At 46.4% G+C, this 19,782-nt stretch overlaps 2 protein-coding genes across 3 annotated transcripts in view; one reads left to right on the top strand and one right to left on the bottom strand.

The window, feature by feature from the left end:
• The window catches only part of NIN (ninein), a 135,898-nt gene extending 132,606 nt beyond the window's left edge, over positions 1-3,292 (bottom strand). The window contains exon 1 of the mRNA XM_056545195.1: positions 3,195-3,292. The gene's annotated coding sequence lies outside the window, so the exon portion shown is untranslated. The remainder of the gene's footprint in view (positions 1-3,194) is intronic.
• Positions 1-19,782, top strand: part of LOC130295017 (lysophosphatidylserine lipase ABHD12-like) — a 28,199-nt gene extending 8,417 nt beyond the window's left edge. Inside the window, exons 5-13 of one of the 2 annotated variants that reach the window (XM_056545199.1) lie at positions 3,239-3,269; positions 6,439-6,484; positions 6,563-6,692; positions 7,818-7,855; positions 15,495-15,574; positions 15,779-15,861; positions 16,693-16,771; positions 17,189-17,310; positions 19,702-19,782. In XM_056545199.1, coding sequence (XP_056401174.1) covers positions 3,239-3,269; positions 6,439-6,484; positions 6,563-6,692; positions 7,818-7,855; positions 15,495-15,574; positions 15,779-15,861; positions 16,693-16,771; positions 17,189-17,310; positions 19,702-19,723 — 631 coding nt within the window. In that variant the 3' untranslated portion in view covers positions 19,724-19,782. The remainder of the gene's footprint in view (positions 1-3,238; positions 3,270-6,438; positions 6,485-6,562; positions 6,693-7,817; positions 7,856-15,494; positions 15,575-15,778; positions 15,862-16,692; positions 16,772-17,188; positions 17,311-19,701) is intronic. The other variant, XR_008848662.1, reaches the window with a different exon arrangement.

Here is a 19,782-nt window from a genome sequence, read left to right as displayed (position 1 = left end):
CGAGGGGGATCTGACTACAGAACGAGAGTGATCTGACTACAGAACGAGGGGGATCTGACTACAGAACGAGGGGGATCTGACTACAGAACGAGGGGGATCTGACTAGAGAACGAGGGGGATCTGACTACAGAACGAGGGGGATCTGACTACAGAACGAGAGGGATCTGACTACAGAACGAGGGGGATCTGACTACAGAACGAGGGGGATCTGACTACAGAACGAGAGTGATCTGACTACAGAAAGAGGGGGATCTGACTACAGAACGAGGGGGATCTGACTACAGAACGAGAGTGATCTGACTACAGAACGAGGGGGATCTGACTACAGAACGAGGGGGATCTGACTACAGAACGAGGGGGATCTGACTACAGAACGAGGGGGATCTGACTACAGAACGAGGGGGATCTGACTACAGAACGAGGGGGATCTGACTACAGAACGAGGGGGATCTGACTACAGAACGAGGGGATCTGACTACAGAACGAGGAGGATCTGACTACAGAACGAGGGGGATCTGACTACAGAACGAGAGGGATCTGACTACAGAACGAGAGGGATCTGACTACAGAACGAGGGGGATCTGACTACAGAACGAGGGGGATCTGACTACAGAACGAGGGGGATCTGACTACAGAACGAGGGGGATCTGACTACAGAATGAGGGGGATCTGACTACAGAACGAGGGGGATCTGACTACAGAACGAGAGGGATCTGACTACAGAATGAGGGGGATCTGACTACAGAACGAGGGGGATCTGACTACAGAACGAGAGGGATCTGACTACAGAACGAGGGGGATCTGACTACAGAACGAGGGGGATCTGACTACAGAACGAGGGGGATCTGACTACAGAACGAGAGGGATCTGACTACAGAACGAGGGGGATCTGACTACAGAACGAGGGGGATCTGACTACAGAACGAGGGGGATCTGACTACAGAACGAGGGGGATCTGACTACAGAACGAGGGGGATCTGACTACAGAACGAGAGGGATCTGACTACAGAACGAGGGGGATCTGACTACAGAACGAGGGGGATCTGACTACAGAACGAGGGGGATCTGACTACAGAACGAGGGGGATCTGACTACAGAACGAGGGGGATCTGACTACAGAACGAGGGGGATCTGACTACAGAACGAGGGGGATCTGACTACAGAACGAGGGGGATCTGACTACAGAACGAGGGGGATCTGACTACAGAACGAGGGGGATCTGACTACAGAACGAGGGGGATCTGACTACAGAACGAGGGGGATCTGACTACAGAACGAGGGGGATCTGACTACAGAACGAGGGGGATCTGACTACAGAACGAGGGGGATCTGACTACAGAACGAGGGGGATCTGACTACAGAACGAGGGGGATCTGACTACAGAACGAGGGGGATCTGACTACAGAACGAGAGACTATTCAAGAAGAGACACGAGGATCGCTGTGACTCACATTTCATTATCTATCTATCTCATATCTATCTATCTATCTCATATCTATCTCATATCTATCTCATATCTATCTCATATCTATCTCATATCTATCTCATATCTATCTATCTATCTCATATCTATCTCATATCTATCTCATATGTATATCTATCTATCTCATATCTATCTATCTCATATCTATCTATCTCATATCTATCTATCTCATATCTATCTATCTATCTCTCATATCTATCTATCTATCTATCTCTCATATCTATCTATCTATCTATCTATCTCATATCTATCTATCTATCTCATATCTATCTATCTATCTCCTATCTATCTATCTCCTATCTATCTATCTCATTTCTATCTATCTATCTCTCATATCTATCTATCTATCTCATATCTATCTATCTCATATCTATCTATCTATCTATCTCTCATATCTATCTATCTATCTATCTATCTCTCATATCTATCTATCTATCTCATATCTATATATCTATCTCTCTATCTAATATCTATCTCTCTATCTATCTATCTATCTCATATCTATCTATCTCATATCTATCTATCTCATTTCTATCTATCTATCTATCTATCTCTCATATCTATCTATCTATCTATCTCATATCTATCTATCTATCTATCTCATATCTATCTATCTCATATCTATCTATCTATCTATCTATCTATCTCTCATATCTATCTATCTATCTATCTATCTATCTATCTATCTCTCATATCTATCTATCCATCTCATATCTATCTATCTATCTCATATCTATCTATCTCATATCTATCTATCTATCTCATATCTATCTATCTATCTATCTATCTATTTCATATCTATCTATCTCATATCTATCTATCTCATATCTATCTATCTCATATCTATCTCATATCTATCTCTCATATCTATCTATCTATATATCTCATATCTATCTATCTATCTATCTATCTATCTCATATCTATCTCATATCTATCTCATATCTATCTATCTATCTCATATCTATCTCATATCTATCTATCTATCTATCTCATATCTATCTCATATCTATCTATCTATCTCATATCTATCTATCTATCTATGTCATATCTATCTATCTATTTCATATCTATCTATCTCATATCTATCTATCTCATATCTATCTCATATCTATCTCTCATATCTATCTATCTATCTATCTATCTCATATCTATCTATCTATCTATCTATCTCATATCTATCTCATATCTATCTCATATCTATCTATCTATCTATCTATCTCATATCCATCTATCTATCTATCTATCTCATATCTATCTATCTATCTATCTATCTCATATCTATCTCATATCTATCTATCTATCTCATATCTATCTATCTATCTCATATCTATCTATCTATTTCATATCTATCTATCTCATATCTATCTATCTATCTCATATCTATCTATCTCATATCTATCTATCTATCTCATATCTATCTCATATCTATCTATCTCATATCTATCTATCTCATATCTATCTCATATCTATCTATCTATCTATCTCATATCTATCTATCTATCTCATATCTATCTATCTCATATCTATCTATCACATATCTATCTATCTATCTATCTATCTCATATCTATCTGTCTTCATTAATGTAATAGATAAAGTAGTTGTCACTGGGATCTTCAGACATTATAATCATCTTCTGATAATCTAGGACATGGAGTTGCATTATTCCGCACATACAATGGAGATGACAGATTTATTATAATAATTCAGACCTTTGTACGGACGTCACCTCACAGACATTTTACTCTTCCCTCAGGGCCGTCGATCACAGACTCCAGCTCATGAAGGTAAGTATTGGTGCAATGAACCATGTTTTCAGAGAAGGCTATACCATTATCAAAACCTGTCCAGAGGAAAAGCTGCTGAGGTGCCCATAGCAACCAATCACATCGCTTCTTTCATTTCGGAAGAGGCCTGTGAATACTGAAAGAAGCGATCTGATTGGTTGCTATGGACAACTCAGCAGCTTTTCCTCTGGACAGGTTTTGATAAATCTCCCTTGAAAATGGACAGCTCCACAGGAGACCTATAGATATAGGGGGACAGCTCCACAGGAGACCTATAGATATAGGGGACAGCTCCACAGGAGACCTATAGATATAGGGGGACAGCTCCACAGGAGACCTATAGATATAGGGGGACAGCTCCACAGGAGACCTATAGATATAGGGGACAGCTTCACAAGAGACCTATAGATATAGAGGACAGCTCCACAGGAGACCTATAGATATAGGGGACAGCTCCACAGGAGACCTATAGATATAGGGGACAGCTTCACAGGAGACCTATAGATACAGGGGACAGCTTCACGGAGATCTATAGATATAGGGGACAGCTCCACAGGAGACCTATAGATATAGGGGACAGCTCCACAGGAGACCTATAGATATAGGGGGAAGCTTCACAGGAGACCTATAGATATAGGGGACAGCTTCACAGGAGACCTATAGATATAGGGGACAGCTTCACAAGATACCTATAGATATAGGGGACAGCTCCACAGGAGACCTATAGATATAGGGGGAAGCTTCACAGGAGACCTATAGATATAGGGGGAAGCTTCACAGGAGACCTATAGATATAGGGGACAGCTTCACATGAGACCTATAGATATAGGGGACAGCTCCACAGGAGACCTATAGATATAGGGGACAGCTCCACAGGAGACCTATAGATATAGGGGACAGCTCCACAGGAGACCTATAGATATAGGGGACAGCTCCAAAGGAGACCTATAGATATAGGGGACAGCTTCACAAGAGACCTATAGATATAGGGGGAAGCTTCACAGGAGACCTATAGATATAGGGGGAAGCTTCACAGGAGACCTATAGATATAGGGGCAGCTTCACAAGAGACCTATAGATATAGGGGACAGCTCCACAGGAGACCTATAGATATAGGGGACAGCTCCACAGGAGACCTATAGATATAGGGGACAGCTCCACAGGAGACCTATAGATATAGGGGACAGCTCCAAAGGAGACCTATAGATATAGGGGACAGCTTCACAAGAGACCTATAGATATAGAGGGCAGCTTCACAAGATACCTATAGACATAGGGGGCAGCTTCACAGGAGACCTATAGATATAGGGGGCAGCTCCACAAGAGACCTATAGATATAGGGGACAGCTTCACGGAGATCTATAGATATAGGGGACAGCTCCACAGGAGACCTATAGATATAGGGGGCAGCTTCACAGGAGACCTATAGATATAGGGGGCAGCTTCACAGGAGACCTATAGATATAGGGGGCAGCGTCACAGGAGACCTATAGATATAGGGGACAGCTTCACGGAGATCTATAGATATAGGGACAGCTTCACAAGAGACCTATAGATATAGGGGGCAGCTTCACAGGAGACCTATAGATATAGGGGGCAGCTTCACATGAGACCTATAGATATAGGGGGCTGCTTCACAAGAAACCTATAGATATAGGGGACAGATTCACATGAGACCTCTAGATATAGGGGCAGCTTCACAGGAGACCTATAGATATAGGGGGCAGCTTCACAAGAGACCTACAGCTATAGGGGGAAGCTTCACAAGAGACCTACAGATATAGGGGGCAGCTTCACAAGAGACCTATAGATATAGGGGGCAGCTTCACAAGAGACCTACAGATATAGGGGGCAGCTTCACAAGAGACCTACAGATATAGGGGGAAGCTTCACAAGAGACCTATAGATATAGGAGGAAGCTTCACAAGAGACCTACAGATATAGGGGGCAGCTTCACAAGAGACCTATAGATATAGGGGGAAGCTTCACAAGAGACCTACAGATATAGGGGGCAGCTTCACAAGAGACCTATAGATATAGGGGGAAGCTTCACAAGAGACCTACAGATATAGGGGGCAGCTTCACAAGAGACCTACAGATATAGGGGGAAGCTTCACAAGAGACCTATAGATATAGGAGGAAGCTTCACAAGAGACCTACAGATATAGGGGGCAGCTTCACAAGAGACCTATAGATACAGGAGGAAGCTTCACAAGAGACCTATAGATATAGGGGGCAGCTTCACAAGAGACCTATATATATAGGGGGAAGCTTCACAAGAGACCTATAGATATAGGGGTAAGCTTCACAAGAGACCTACAGATATAGGGGGAAGCTTCACAAGAGACCTATAGATATAGGGGGAAGCTTCACAAGAGACCTACAGATATAGGGGGCAGCTTCACAAGAGATCTATAGATATAGGGGGAAGCTTCACAAGAGACCTATAGATATAGGGGGAAGCTTCACAAGAGACCTATAGATATAGGGGGAAGCTTCACAAGAGACCTATAGATATAGGGGGCAGCTTCACAAGAGACCTATAGATATAGGGGGAAGCTTCACAGGAGACCTATAGATATAGGGGGCAGCTTCACAAGAGACCTATAGATATAGGGGGAAGCTTCACAAGAGACCTATAGATATAGGGGAAGCTTCACAAGAGACCTACAGATATAGGGGGAAGCTTCACAAGAGACCTACAGATATAGGGGGCAGCTTCACAAGAGACCTATAGATATAGGGGGCAGCTTCACAGGAGCCGTGTAAATGGGGCAGCTTCACAGGGGCCCTTTCGATAGGGGGGGGGCAGATTCACAAGAGCCTCATAGATAGGGGCAGCTTCACAGGAGACCTATAGATATAGGGACAGCTTCACAAGAGACCTACAGATATAGGGGGCTGCTTCACAGGAGACCTATAGATATAGGGGGCTGCTTCACAGGAGACCTATAGATATAGGGGGCAGCTTCACAAGAGACCTATAGATATAGGGGGCTGCTTCACAGGAGGCCTATAGATATATGGTCAGCTTCACAGGAGCCCTGTAGATAGGAGGCAGCTTCACAAGAGACATACAGATATAGGGGGCTGCTTCACAGGAGCCCTGTAGATAGGAGGCAGGATATCTGTATCGCCCCCCGCTGACTACTTATGGAATTTCTTGCAGGTCCTCAGCAAAGCCGGCTTCCACGTGTTGTCTCTGGACTACAGAGGTTTGTCAAGTGACCAGCGCCATTGACCGTCTGCGGTGCTGGTATTGTGGGTTCACTATGGATGTTCTGCTTGTGCAGGTTATGCTGACTCCACCGGCGTGCCCACCGAGGAGGGGGTGACCACTGACTCTGTCTTCTTGTATGAATGGGTTAAGGCCCGAAGCCATGGAAACCCGGTGTGTCTCTGGGGACACTCTCTTGGTACCGGGTAAGATCCTACTTAGCAGTTTACAAGTAAAAAGCGACAAACCTTGGGTCACCATCTTCTGTTGAATTGTTAAATGTTAAATGTTCAGGAAGTGGCCATATTGGGTGTCAGCCACAAAGCTTGGACTGTTGGTGGGACTTGGGTTGGGGACAGGGTTACCACCTGGCCAGTATTTTACCGGCCACCCTGGCGGTATTTTTATATTTAAAATACCGGCAATACAATGGACTGTATTTATCCAACCATTCCTCCAACTCCCGGAATGTTGCACCATAACCTATACCAATGTTTCCCAACCAGAGCACCTCCAGCTGTTGCAAAACTACAACTCCCAGCATGCCTGGGCATGCTGGGAGTTGTAGTTTTGCAACAGCTGGAGGCACCCCTGGTTGGGAAACACTGACCTATACTATATACTACTATATGGTCCAATGTGCTGGGAGTTGTAGTTTTGCAACAGCTGGAGGCACCCCTGGTTGGGAAACACTGACCTATACTATATACTACTATATGGTCCAATGTGCTGGGAGTTATAGTTTTCATTTGGGGCAGCTGCTGAGCCACAGGCTGTATCAGGGCATGCTGGGAGTTGTAGTTAGTAACTAACTGCAACTCACAAATTTAATTAAAAAAACTAAACAATCAAAAAGTCCCATCCAAACAAAAATTGTACTGTTCAAAACTACAGATCGGGGCGCAAAAAATGACCCTCATACAGGTCCATATAAGGAGAAATAAAAAGTTATAGGGGTCAGAATAGGACAAAATTTCCCCCGCATATGTGTATCCTGTGATGTTACGCTTATATAATTAATTATGCAAATTAACATGGCCGGTATGTTTTTGCAAGAAGGGTGGCGACCCTAGTTGAGGACCTCTGGTATAAATGGTACCAGGGGACCCTGTTACATAATTTACACTGGGGCCCAGAAGCCGAGGTCAGACCGTCTCCCCCTCTCAAGCTATAACATACAACATCCTTATAGCCCCCTCATGGGCCCCGGTGCAACTAGAACCTCTCGACTCCTATAGCAACACCGCCAAATACTTGTATTTACCGACTGTGACCCAACTTTCCCAGGTACAGATACAATTATTTTATCATTGATTTTTCTATATTTACAGCATAGCCACAAACGCAGCCAGAAAACTACAAGAGAAAGGTGAGTAGGACAGAACGAGAACAGGGACAGGCAGAATATAGTATACGGGATGCCAAGGAGCAGGATATAGTATACGGGATGCCAAGGAGCAGAATATAGTATACGGGATGCCAAGGAGCAGGATATAGTATACGGGATGCCAAGGAGCAGGATATAGTATACGGGATGCCAAGGAGCAGGATATAGTATACGGGATGCCAAGGAGCAGAATATAGTATACAGGATGCCAAGGAGCAGGATATAGTATACGGGATGCCAAGGAGCAGGATATAGTATACGGGATGCCAAGGAGCAGGATATAGTATACGGGATGCCAAGGAGCAGGATATAGTATACGGGATGCCAAGGAGCAGGATATAGTATACGGGATGCCAAGGAGGAGGATATAGTATAGGGGATGCCAAGGAGCAGGATATAGTATACGGGATGCCAAGGAGCAGGATATAGTATACGGGATGCCAAGGAGCAGGATATAGTATACGGGATGCCAAGGAGCAGGATATAGTATACGGGATGCCAAGGAGCAGGATATAGTATACGGGATGCCAAGGAGCAGGATATAGTATACGGGATGCCAAGGAGCAGGATATAGTATACGGGATGCCAAGGAGCAGGATATAGTATACGGGATGCCAAGGAGCAGGATATAGTATACGGGATGCCAAGGAGCAGGATATAGTATACGGGATGCCAAGGAGCAGGATATAGTATACGGGATGCCAAGGAGAAGGATATAGTATACGGGATGCCAAGGAGCAGGATATAGTATACGGGATGCCAAGGAGCAGGATATAGTATACGGGATGCCAAGGAGCAGGATATAGTATACGGGATGCCAAGGAGCAGAATATAGTATACGGGATGCCAAGGAGCAGGATATAGTATACGGGATGCCAAGGAACAGGATATAGTATACGGGATGCCAAGGAGCAGGATATAGTATACGGGATGCCAAGGAGCAGGATATAGTATACGGGATGCCAAGGAGCAGGATATAGTATACGGGATGCCAAGGAGCAGGATATAGTATACGGGATGCCAAGGAGCAGGATATAGTATACGGGATGCCAAGGAGCAGGATATAGTATACGGGATGCCAAGGAGCAGGATATAGTATACGGGATGCCAAGGAGCAGGATATAGTATACGGGATGCCAAGGAGCAGGATATAGTATACGGGATGCCAAGGAGCAGGATATAGTATACGGCATGCCAAGGAGCAGGATATAGTATACGGGATGCCAAGGAGCAGGAAATAGTATACGGGATGCCAAGGAGCAGGATATAGTATACGGGATGCCAAGGAGCAGGATATAGTATACGGGATGCCAAGGAGCAGGATATAGTATACGGGATGCCAAGGAGCAGGATATAGTATACGGGATGCCAAGGAGCAGGATATAGTATACGGGATGCCAAGGAGCAGGATATAGTATACGGGATGCCAAGGAGCAGGATATAGTATACGGGATGCCAAGGCGCAGGATATAGTATACGGGATGCCAAGGAGCAGGATATAGTATACGGGATGCCAAGGAGCAGGATATAGTATACGGGATGCCAAGGAGCAGGATATAGTATACGGGATGCCAAGGAGCAGGATATAGTATACGGGATGCCAAGGAGCAGGATATAGTATACGGGATGCCAAGGAGCAGGATATAGTATACGGGATGCCAAGGAGCAGGATATAGTATACGGGATGCCAAGGAGCAGGATATAGTATACGGGATGCCAAGGAGCAGGATATAGTATACGGGATGCCAAGGAGCAGGATATAGTATACGGGATGCCAAGGAGCAGGATATAGTATACGGGATGCCAAGGAGCAGGATATAGTATACGGGATGCCAAGGAGCAGGATATAGTATACGGGATGCCAAGGAGCAGGATATAGTATACGGGATGCCAAGGAGAAGGATATAGTATACGGATGCCAAGGAGCAGGATATAGTATACGGGATGCCAAGGAGCAGGATATAGTATACGGGATGCCAAGGAGCAGGATATAGTATACGGGATGCCAAGGAGCAGGATATAGTATACGGGATGCCAAGGAGCAGGATATAGTATACGGGATGCCAAGGAGCAGGAAATAGTATACGGGATGCCAAGGAGCAGAATATAGTATACGGGATGCCAAGGAGCAGGATATAGTATACGGGATGCCAAGGAGCAGGATATAGTATACGGGATGCCAAGGAGCAGGATATAGTATACGGGATGCCAAGGAGCAGGATATAGTATACGGGATGCCAAGGAGCAGGATATAGTATACGGGATGCCAAGGCACAGGATATAGTATACGGGATGCCAAGGAGCAGGATATAGTATACGGGATGCCAAGGAGCAGGATATAGTATACGGGATGCCAAGGAGCAGGATATAGTATACGGGATGCCAAGGAGCAGGATATAGTATACGGGATGCCAAGGAGCAGGATATAGTATACGGGATGCCAAGGAGCAGGATATAGTATACGGGATGCCAAGGAGAAGGATATAGTATACGGGATGCCAAGGAGCAGGATATAGTATACGGGATGCCAAGGAGCAGGATATAGTATACGGGATGCCAAGGAGCAGGATATAGTATACGGGATGCCAAGGAGCAGAATATAGTATACGGGATGCCAAGGAGCAGGATATAGTATACGGGATGCCAAGGAACAGGATATAGTATACGGGATGCCAAGGAGCAGGATATAGTATACGGGATGCCAAGGAGCAGGATATAGTATACGGGATGCCAAGGAGCAGGATATAGTATACGGGATGCCAAGGAGCAGGATATAGTATACGGGATGCCAAGGAGCAGGATATAGTATACGGGATGCCAAGGAGCAGGATATAGTATACGGGATGCCAAGGAGCAGGATATAGTATACGGGATGCCAAGGAGCAGGATATAGTATACGGGATGCCAAGGAGCAGGATATAGTATACGGGATGCCAAGGAGCAGGATATAGTATACGGCATGCCAAGGAGCAGGATATAGTATACGGGATGCCAAGGAGCAGGAAATAGTATACGGGATGCCAAGGAGCAGGATATAGTATACGGGATGCCAAGGAGCAGGATATAGTATACGGGATGCCAAGGAGCAGGATATAGTATACGGGATGCCAAGGAGCAGGATATAGTATACGGGATGCCAAGGAGCAGGATATAGTATACGGGATGCCAAGGAGCAGGATATAGTATACGGGATGCCAAGGAGCAGGATATAGTATACGGGATGCCAAGGCGCAGGATATAGTATACGGGATGCCAAGGAGCAGGATATAGTATACGGGATGCCAAGGAGCAGGATATAGTATACGGGATGCCAAGGAGCAGGATATAGTATACGGGATGCCAAGGAGCAGGATATAGTATACGGGATGCCAAGGAGCAGGATATAGTATACGGGATGCCAAGGAGCAGGATATAGTATACGGGATGCCAAGGAGCAGGATATAGTATACGGGATGCCAAGGAGCAGGATATAGTATACGGGATGCCAAGGAGCAGGATATAGTATACGGGATGCCAAGGAGCAGGATATAGTATACGGGATGCCAAGGAGCAGGATATAGTATACGGGATGCCAAGGAGCAGGATATAGTATACGGGATGCCAAGGAGCAGGATATAGTATACGGGATGCCAAGGAGAAGGATATAGTATACGGATGCCAAGGAGCAGGATATAGTATACGGGATGCCAAGGAGCAGGATATAGTATACGGGATGCCAAGGAGCAGGATATAGTATACGGGATGCCAAGGAGCAGGATATAGTATACGGGATGCCAAGGAGCAGGATATAGTATACGGGATGCCAAGGAGCAGGAAATAGTATACGGGATGCCAAGGAGCAGAATATAGTATACGGGATGCCAAGGAGCAGGATATAGTATACGGGATGCCAAGGAGCAGGATATAGTATACGGGATGCCAAGGAGCAGGATATAGTATACGGGATGCCAAGGAGCAGGATATAGTATACGGGATGCCAAGGAGCAGGATATAGTATACGGGATGCCAAGGCACAGGATATAGTATACGGGATGCCAAGGAGCAGGATATAGTATACGGGATGCCAAGGAGCAGGATATAGTATACGGGATGCCAAGGAGCAGGATATAGTATACGGGATGCCAAGGAGCAGGATATAGTATACGGGATGCCAAGGAGCAGGAAATAGTATACGGGATGCCAAGGAGCAGGATATAGTATACGGGATGCCAAGGAGCAGGATATAGTATACGGGATGCCAAGGAGCAGGATATAGTATACGGGATGCCAAGGAGCAGGATATAGTATACGGGATGCCAAGGAGCAGGATATAGTATACGGGATGCCAAGGAGCAGGATATAGTATACGGGATGCCAAGGAGCAGGATATAGTATACGGGATGCCAAGGAGCAGGATATAGTATACGGGATGCCAAGGAGCAGGATATAGTATACGGGATGCCAAGGAGCAGGATATAGTATACGGGATGCCAAGGAGAAGGATATAGTATACGGGATGCCAAGGAGCAGGATATAGTATACGGGATGCCAAGGAGCAGGATATAGTATACGGGATGCCAAGGAGCAGGAAATAGTATACGGGATGCCAAGGAGCAGGATATAGTATACGGGATGCCAAGGAGCAGGATATAGTATACGGGATGCCAAGGAGCAGGATATAGTATACGGGATGCCAAGGAGCAGGATATAGTATACGGGATGCCAAGGAGCAGGAAATAGTATACGGGGATGCCAAGGAGCAGGATATAGTATACGGGATGCCAAGGAGCAGGATATAGTATACGGGATGCCAAGGAGCAGGATATAGTATACGGGATGCCAAGGAGCAGGATATAGTATACGGGATGCCAAGGAGCAGGATATAGTATACGGGATGCCAAGGAGCAGGATATAGTATACGGGATGCCAAGGAGCAGGATATAGTATACGGGATGCCAAGGAGCAGGATATAGTATACGGGATGCCAAGGAGCAGGATATAGTATACGGGATGCCAAGGAGCAGGATATAGTATACGGGATGCCAAGGAGCAGGATATAGTATACGGGATGCCAAGGAGCAGGATATAGTATACGGGATGCCAAGGAGCAGGATATAGTATACGGGATGCCAAGGAGAAGGATATAGTATACGGGATGCCAAGGAGCAGGATATAGTATACGGGATGCCAAGGAGCAGGATATAGTATACGGGATGCCAAGGAGCAGGAAATAGTATACGGGATGCCAAGGAGCAGGATATAGTATACGGGATGCCAAGGAGCAGGATATAGTATACGGGATGCCAAGGAGCAGGATATAGTATACGGGATGCCAAGGAGCAGGAAATAGTATACGGGATGCCAAGGAGCAGGATATAGTATACGGGATGCCAAGGAGCAGGATATAGTATACGGGATGCCAAGGAGCAGGATATAGTATACGGGATGCCAAGGAGCAGGATATAGTATACAGGATGCCAAGGAGCAGGATATAGTATACGGGATGCCAAGGAGCAGAATATAGTATACGGGATGCCAAGGAGCAGGATATAGTATACGGGATGCCAAGGAGCAGGATATAGTATACGGGATGCCAAGGAGCAGGATATAGTATACGGGATGCCAAGGAGCAGGATATAGTATACGGGATGCCAAGGAGCAGGATATAGTATACGGGATGCCAAGGAGCAGGATATAGTATACGGGATGCCAAGGAGAAGGATATAGTATACGAAATGCCAAGGAGCAGGATATAGTATACGGGATGCCAAGGAGCAGGATATAGTATACGGGATGCCAAGGAGCAGGATATAGTATACGGGATGCCAAGGAGCAGGATATAGTATACGGGATGCCAAGGAGCAGAATATAGTATACGGGATGCCAAGGAGCAGGATATAGTATACGGGATGCCAAGGAGCAGGATATAGTATACGGCATGCCAAGGAGCAGGATATAGTATACGGGATGCCAAGGAGCAGGATATAGTATACGGGATGCCAAGGAGCAGAATATAGTATACGGGATGCCAAGGAGCAGGATATAGTATACGGGATGCCAAGGAGCAGGATATAGTATACGGGATGCCAAGGAGCAGGATATAGTATACGGGATGCCAAGGAGCAGGATATAGTATACGGGATGCCAAGGAGCAGGATATAGTATACGGGATGCCAAGGAGCAGAATATAGTATACGGGATGCCAAGGAGCAGGATATAGTATACGGGATGCCAAGGAGCAGGATATAGTATACGGGATGCCAAGGAGCAGGATATAGTATACGGGATGCCAAGGAGCAGGATATAGTATACGGGATGCCAAGGAGCAGGAAATAGTATACGGGATGCCAAGGAGCAGGATATAGTATACGGCATGCCAAGGAGCAGGATATAGTATATGGGATGCCAAGGAGCAGGATATAGTATACGGGATGCCAAGGAGCAGGATATAGTATACGGGATGCCAAGGAGCAGGATATAGTATACGGGATGCCAAGGAGCAGGATATAGTATACAGGATGCCAAGGAGCAGGATATAGTATACGGGATGCCAAGGAGCAGGATATAGTATACGGGATGCCAAGGAGCAGGATATAGTATACGGGATGCCAAGGAACAGGATATAGTATACGGCATGCCAAGGAGGAGGATATAGTATACGGGATGCCAAGGAGCAGGATATAGTATATGGGATGCCAAGGAACAGGATATAGTATACGGGATGCCAAGGAGCAGGATATAGTATACGGCATGCCAAGGAGCAGGATATAGTATACGGCATGCCAAGGAGCAGGATACAGTATACGGCATGCCAAGGAGCAGGATATAGTATACGGGATGCCAAGGAGCAGGATATAGTATACGGGATGCCAAGGAGCAGGATATAGTATACAGGATGCCAAGGAGCAGGATATAGTATACGGGATGCCAAGGAGCAGGATATAGTATACGGGATGCCAAGGAGCAGGATATAGTATACGGGATGCCAAGGAGCAGGATATAGTATATGGGATGCCAAGGAGCAGGATATAGTATACGGCATGCCAAGGAGGAGGATATAGTATACGGGATGCCAAGGAGCAGGATATAGTAGACGGGATGCCAAGGAACAGGATATAGTATACGGGATGCCAAGGAGCAGGATATAGTATACGGCATGCCAAGGAGCAGGATATAGTATACGGCATGCCAAGGAGCAGGATATAGTATACGGGATGCCAAGGAGCAGGATATAGTATACGGGATGCCAAGGAGAAGGATATAGTATACGGCATGCCAAGGAGCAGGATATAGTATACGGCATGCCAAGGAGCAGGATATAGTATACGGCATGCCAAGGACTAAGTAGCACATGGGAGTTGTAGTTGTAATTTTGCCACAGCTGGAGAGCCATAGGTTGGAGACCACTGTCATTGCGTATTTCCTCTGCAAATCCATTGTAGCAAACCCACATCTGTGTGAGCAAGACTAGGTCAAAATATTTAGTGTACTATGGTTTTCAAGATCTCTGCTTGCAGTCATAGAATGGAAACCTGGGGAAAACCTGTCCTGCATCACTTGAAGCCCCTTTGGAAAGTTTGTGAACCCCTGAGGTGAACCCAACTTGTTTTCTAAATTATATATGACCGTCCCATTTCTGCAGGTAACCCGGCTGACTGCGTGATACTGGAAGCGCCATACACCAACATCCGAGACGCCGGCGCATTTCACCCCTTCGGGAAGGTCAGTGAGGAGGCCGCACAGCCGACTATTAACCCTTGTAGCATACTCTTTTCCTGCCACTTTAAGAATCAGGCTCTAAGGAAACTGTTTGGTTTCCCTCATAATAAAATATTGTGGTCACATGATCAAATCGGTCAGAAGTCGACATGTCTGACAGACTCCATTGACTTCTATAGTAATCTAAGCTCTTCCTTCTCTCGTTAGATTTATCACATTTTCCCAGGATTCGAATACTTCTTCCTGGACACCATGGCGCTGGATAATATCGTGTTCCCCAATGACGAGAAGTAGGTGTCGCCAACATGGCGTCAATCCGTATTCCGCATCAATCGTGAAATGACTGCTGTATAAATGGGACAGATTTATGGAAACTTGGGGAGATTTAAGAAAACTGGTGCACCAGTTGCCCATAGCAACCTATCAGATCGCTTCTTTCATTTTTGAAAAGGCCTCTGAAAAATAAAAGTAGCGATCTGATTGGTTGCTATGGGCAACTGGGCAACTTTTCCTCTGGACAGGTTTTGATAAATCTCCACCATTGTTGCTGCTGATCAAACTGCCCCATATACCATGCCCCGGTTCCCAACTGCCCCATATACCATGCCCCGGTTCCCAACTGCCCCATATACCATGCCCCGGGCCCCAACAGCCCCATATACCATGCCCCGGTTCCCAACTGCCCCATATACCATGCCCTGGGCCCCAACTGCCCCTTATACCATGCCACGGGCTCCATCTGCCCCTTATACCATGCCACGGGCTCCAACTGCCCCATATACCATGCTCCGGGCCCCAACTGCCCCATATACCATGCTCCGGGCCCCAACTGCCCCATATACCATGCCCCGGGCCCCAACGGCCCCATATACCATGCCCCGGACCTCAACTGCCCCTTATACCATGCTCCGGGCCCCAACTGCCACATATACCATGTCCTGGGACCCAACTGCCCCATATACCATGCCCTGGGCCCCAACGGCCCCATATACAATGCCCTTGGCCCCAACTGCCCCTTATACCATGTCCCGGGTCCCAACTGCCCCATATACCATGCCCTGGGCCCCAATGGCCCCATATACCATGCGGTGGTCACAGCTAAACGTCTCTTCTGCCTGCAGTATTAAGATGCTGAGTGCCCCCCTTCTGATCCTGCACGCAGAGGATGACCACGTGGTGCCCTCCTCGATGGGGAGAGAGGTAAGACAATACAGACTACCCATTGTCCCAGGCATTGGGAGACCAACATTCCCACACAATGTAACAAGATTGGTGATCCTAATATTTGAATGCTGGGAGTTGTAGTCTTTCAACAGCTGGGGCAGACTGCCTTTGTATTTTTTTATAGCCAAGTGTCAAGGAGGTGGAGTCAATAGTTGTAGTTTTGCAAAAGCTAGTGGCACCCCTGCTGGAAAAACACTGCTCTAGATGATTCTCCTGGATTGTAAAAACATGGCTGCCACATGAGTATACAGGTCATGTGTGGTATACCAGCTCATTAACTATTGGATGAACTGCAATACCAGACACAGCATATAGACAGGGGGAGGCGCTGTCACTTGTTCAGATATTCACACGTGTTTTAAAAAAAAAAAATTTATTCCCTCTCGCTTCCAGCTCCATGAAATTGCCATAAACTCTCGTCACCGCAGAGGAGTGAAGCTGGTCCTATACCCTCCGGAGCTGGGCTACAAACACAAGTATATTTATAAAGACCCCCGACTGCCAGAGACGCTGTGGTAGGTGCACCGGGCTCTACCCCATACATAAACTATTTCTCAGGGTGGTCCTGTTGCTCAATAAGTTATGGGGTCTTAGAAATAAGGTATGGGGTGTGATACAGGGCAGATGGAATTACCCTAGGGTTAGATAAATCCCTTGTATTCGTGACGCCAGGACGTGGTTTATCCTCAATACCACCTGAAGGTATACCGCTGAATCCTGGGCTAGGCACAGGGGCAATAATTCCACCGACACCAAGTTATAGACAACGGTAGCTTTACTGAGTGACAGATGGTACAGTCTATATAGTGTAGACGAGCCCACGGAGGTGACCAGTGACTTCAGAGACCTTAAGGGCTTGCTGGGACTTGCAGTGGTTTTGGACAATTTATTGCAGGCCACATTGACTAGACAATATATGACAGTGACTGACTTGACTTGAGGCTCCTATGACTCCAGACTCTTAGGCTCGACTGCACCTCAGCAAAGACTCAGGGACTAAGAGAGAGAAGAGACTCCTCCCAGGGGTTTTATGGGGGAGACTCAGGAGGATCCCATTGGTCACCCTTAAGTCACCTGGTCACTGACACCTCCTGGGTAACAATCACATGACAACTGGTGATCACGTGTTAACCTTTCTTAAGGATACAACATTCTTATATACATAACATAGAGGATAATATACAATTACAGTAGAACAGGTGCGGGGGGGGGGGGGGGGGGGCAGGGGACACTGCAGGGAGGCTGCCTGACAGGACAGCAAGGGTACAGGGTAACAACTCCCGTGCTGGGCCACCACAGATAGTTTACCTTATTTGTATCTTAAAGGAGATGTTTGGTACAGACTATTCCCATTCCATCCTGCCCAGGCTGCTAAAAAAGAGAAAACAAACTTTCACTTACCTTCCTACACTCCCCCGGAGCTCCGCAACAGCTGATCTGTCGGCCGGGCTGTCTTCTTCCTACTTCCCTTAGTCCGGGGCGTCACATGGTGCATCAGCCTATCACCGGCCGAGGCGGGACATTGCTGTGGCCGGTGATAGGCTGAAGTGCCATGTGACGTCCCGGACTAAGGGAAGTAGGAAGAAGACAGCCCGGCCGACAGATCAGCTGTTGCGGAGCTCCGGGGGAGTGTAGGAAGGTAAGTGAAAGTTTGTTTTCTCTTTTTTAGCAGCCCGGGCAGGATGGAATAAGAATAGTCCGTACCAGACATCTCGATTAATACTAATAAATATTGACGGGTTGGTGCTCTCTAGCTCCCCCCAGTCTGTGTGGTGGCATGCAACATGGACATTACAGGTGAAGTTGCAAGTCTCTATGACTGTTAAAAGGGGCTGTCCAAGATTAGAAAGACAGCGCCACCCCTGTCCACTGATTGTGTGCGGTACTGCAACTCAGTCTAATTCTCTTAATAGCTACCGGACCCCCCCCCTCCTTAGTGTTCCCCAACCTGTGGCTATTCAAAACTTTGCAAACTAAAACTCACAGCATGCCTGTCCGGGCAATGATGGGGATTGGAGTTTTACATGAGCTAGAGAGCCACAGGTTGGGCTGTCCGGGCATGCTGGGAGTTGGAGTTTTACAATAGCTGGGCAGACAATTGCTTACCTGTCTGCCCAGTTCTCAAATCACCAAAAATCCATTGGTTTGGGGGTTTTAGTCCTGTACCCCCTGGTTGTATTTCCTGTAAAATCAGTTGCTCAGTACTACAATTTCCAGAATGCATTGCATTCACATTCCCTTAGCTCTTCATCACAGTCCTCCCACCCTGCCTAATACCCTTCTGCTCCTGCCTGTTCCCCTCCCAGAACATCTCATTTTACTGCAAATGATAGCACTGTGAGGTTGCAGCACCTACTATTTATTCCCTGTCTGCTCCTCTGCCTGTGGCATTGCTCATCACAAGAAAGCATGCTGTAACCACACCTCATTCTTCCTAAATATGCCAATAAGAAGATATATATGTATACGAGTATATGGTAATGTAGCTAGAGGGGCTGGTCAGAGACAATTACATCACTAAGGAGGCGGGGCTAGAGCTCAGAGACAAGATCCAGCCACACAGGCAGGAGAGGATGATGCAGTGTCTCGGGAGAGGGAGCTGCTGAGACTACACTGACAATGAGAGGAATAAACAACTTCCTGTCAGAAGAAAGGGAAGAGCCGGGGAGCTGCTGAGACAAAAGCACACTGGCAATGAGAGGACTACACAACTTCCTGTCAGGAGAAAGGGAAAAGCCGGGGGAGCTGCTGAGACAACACCACACTGATAATGAAAGGACTACACAACTTCAGGGGTGAATCAAGCAAAAACATGCTGAAGCCAGTACAATTTGTAATAACCCTATATTAGTAAGTTATATATCGTCACATACAAATGTACAATTACAATAATCCTTCTTTTCCAGGAATTTCCTGAACTCCATCTGAAGTTGACCCAGAACCAGGACTGTGCAAATGAGGAATATAAATATTTTGTTACAATGTTA

This window comes from Hyla sarda, chromosome 11, assembly GCF_029499605.1.
Source record: "Hyla sarda isolate aHylSar1 chromosome 11, aHylSar1.hap1, whole genome shotgun sequence".
NCBI classification, from domain to species: Eukaryota; Metazoa; Chordata; class Amphibia; order Anura; family Hylidae; genus Hyla; species Hyla sarda.
This window is presented reverse-complemented; position numbering and strand designations above follow the sequence as displayed.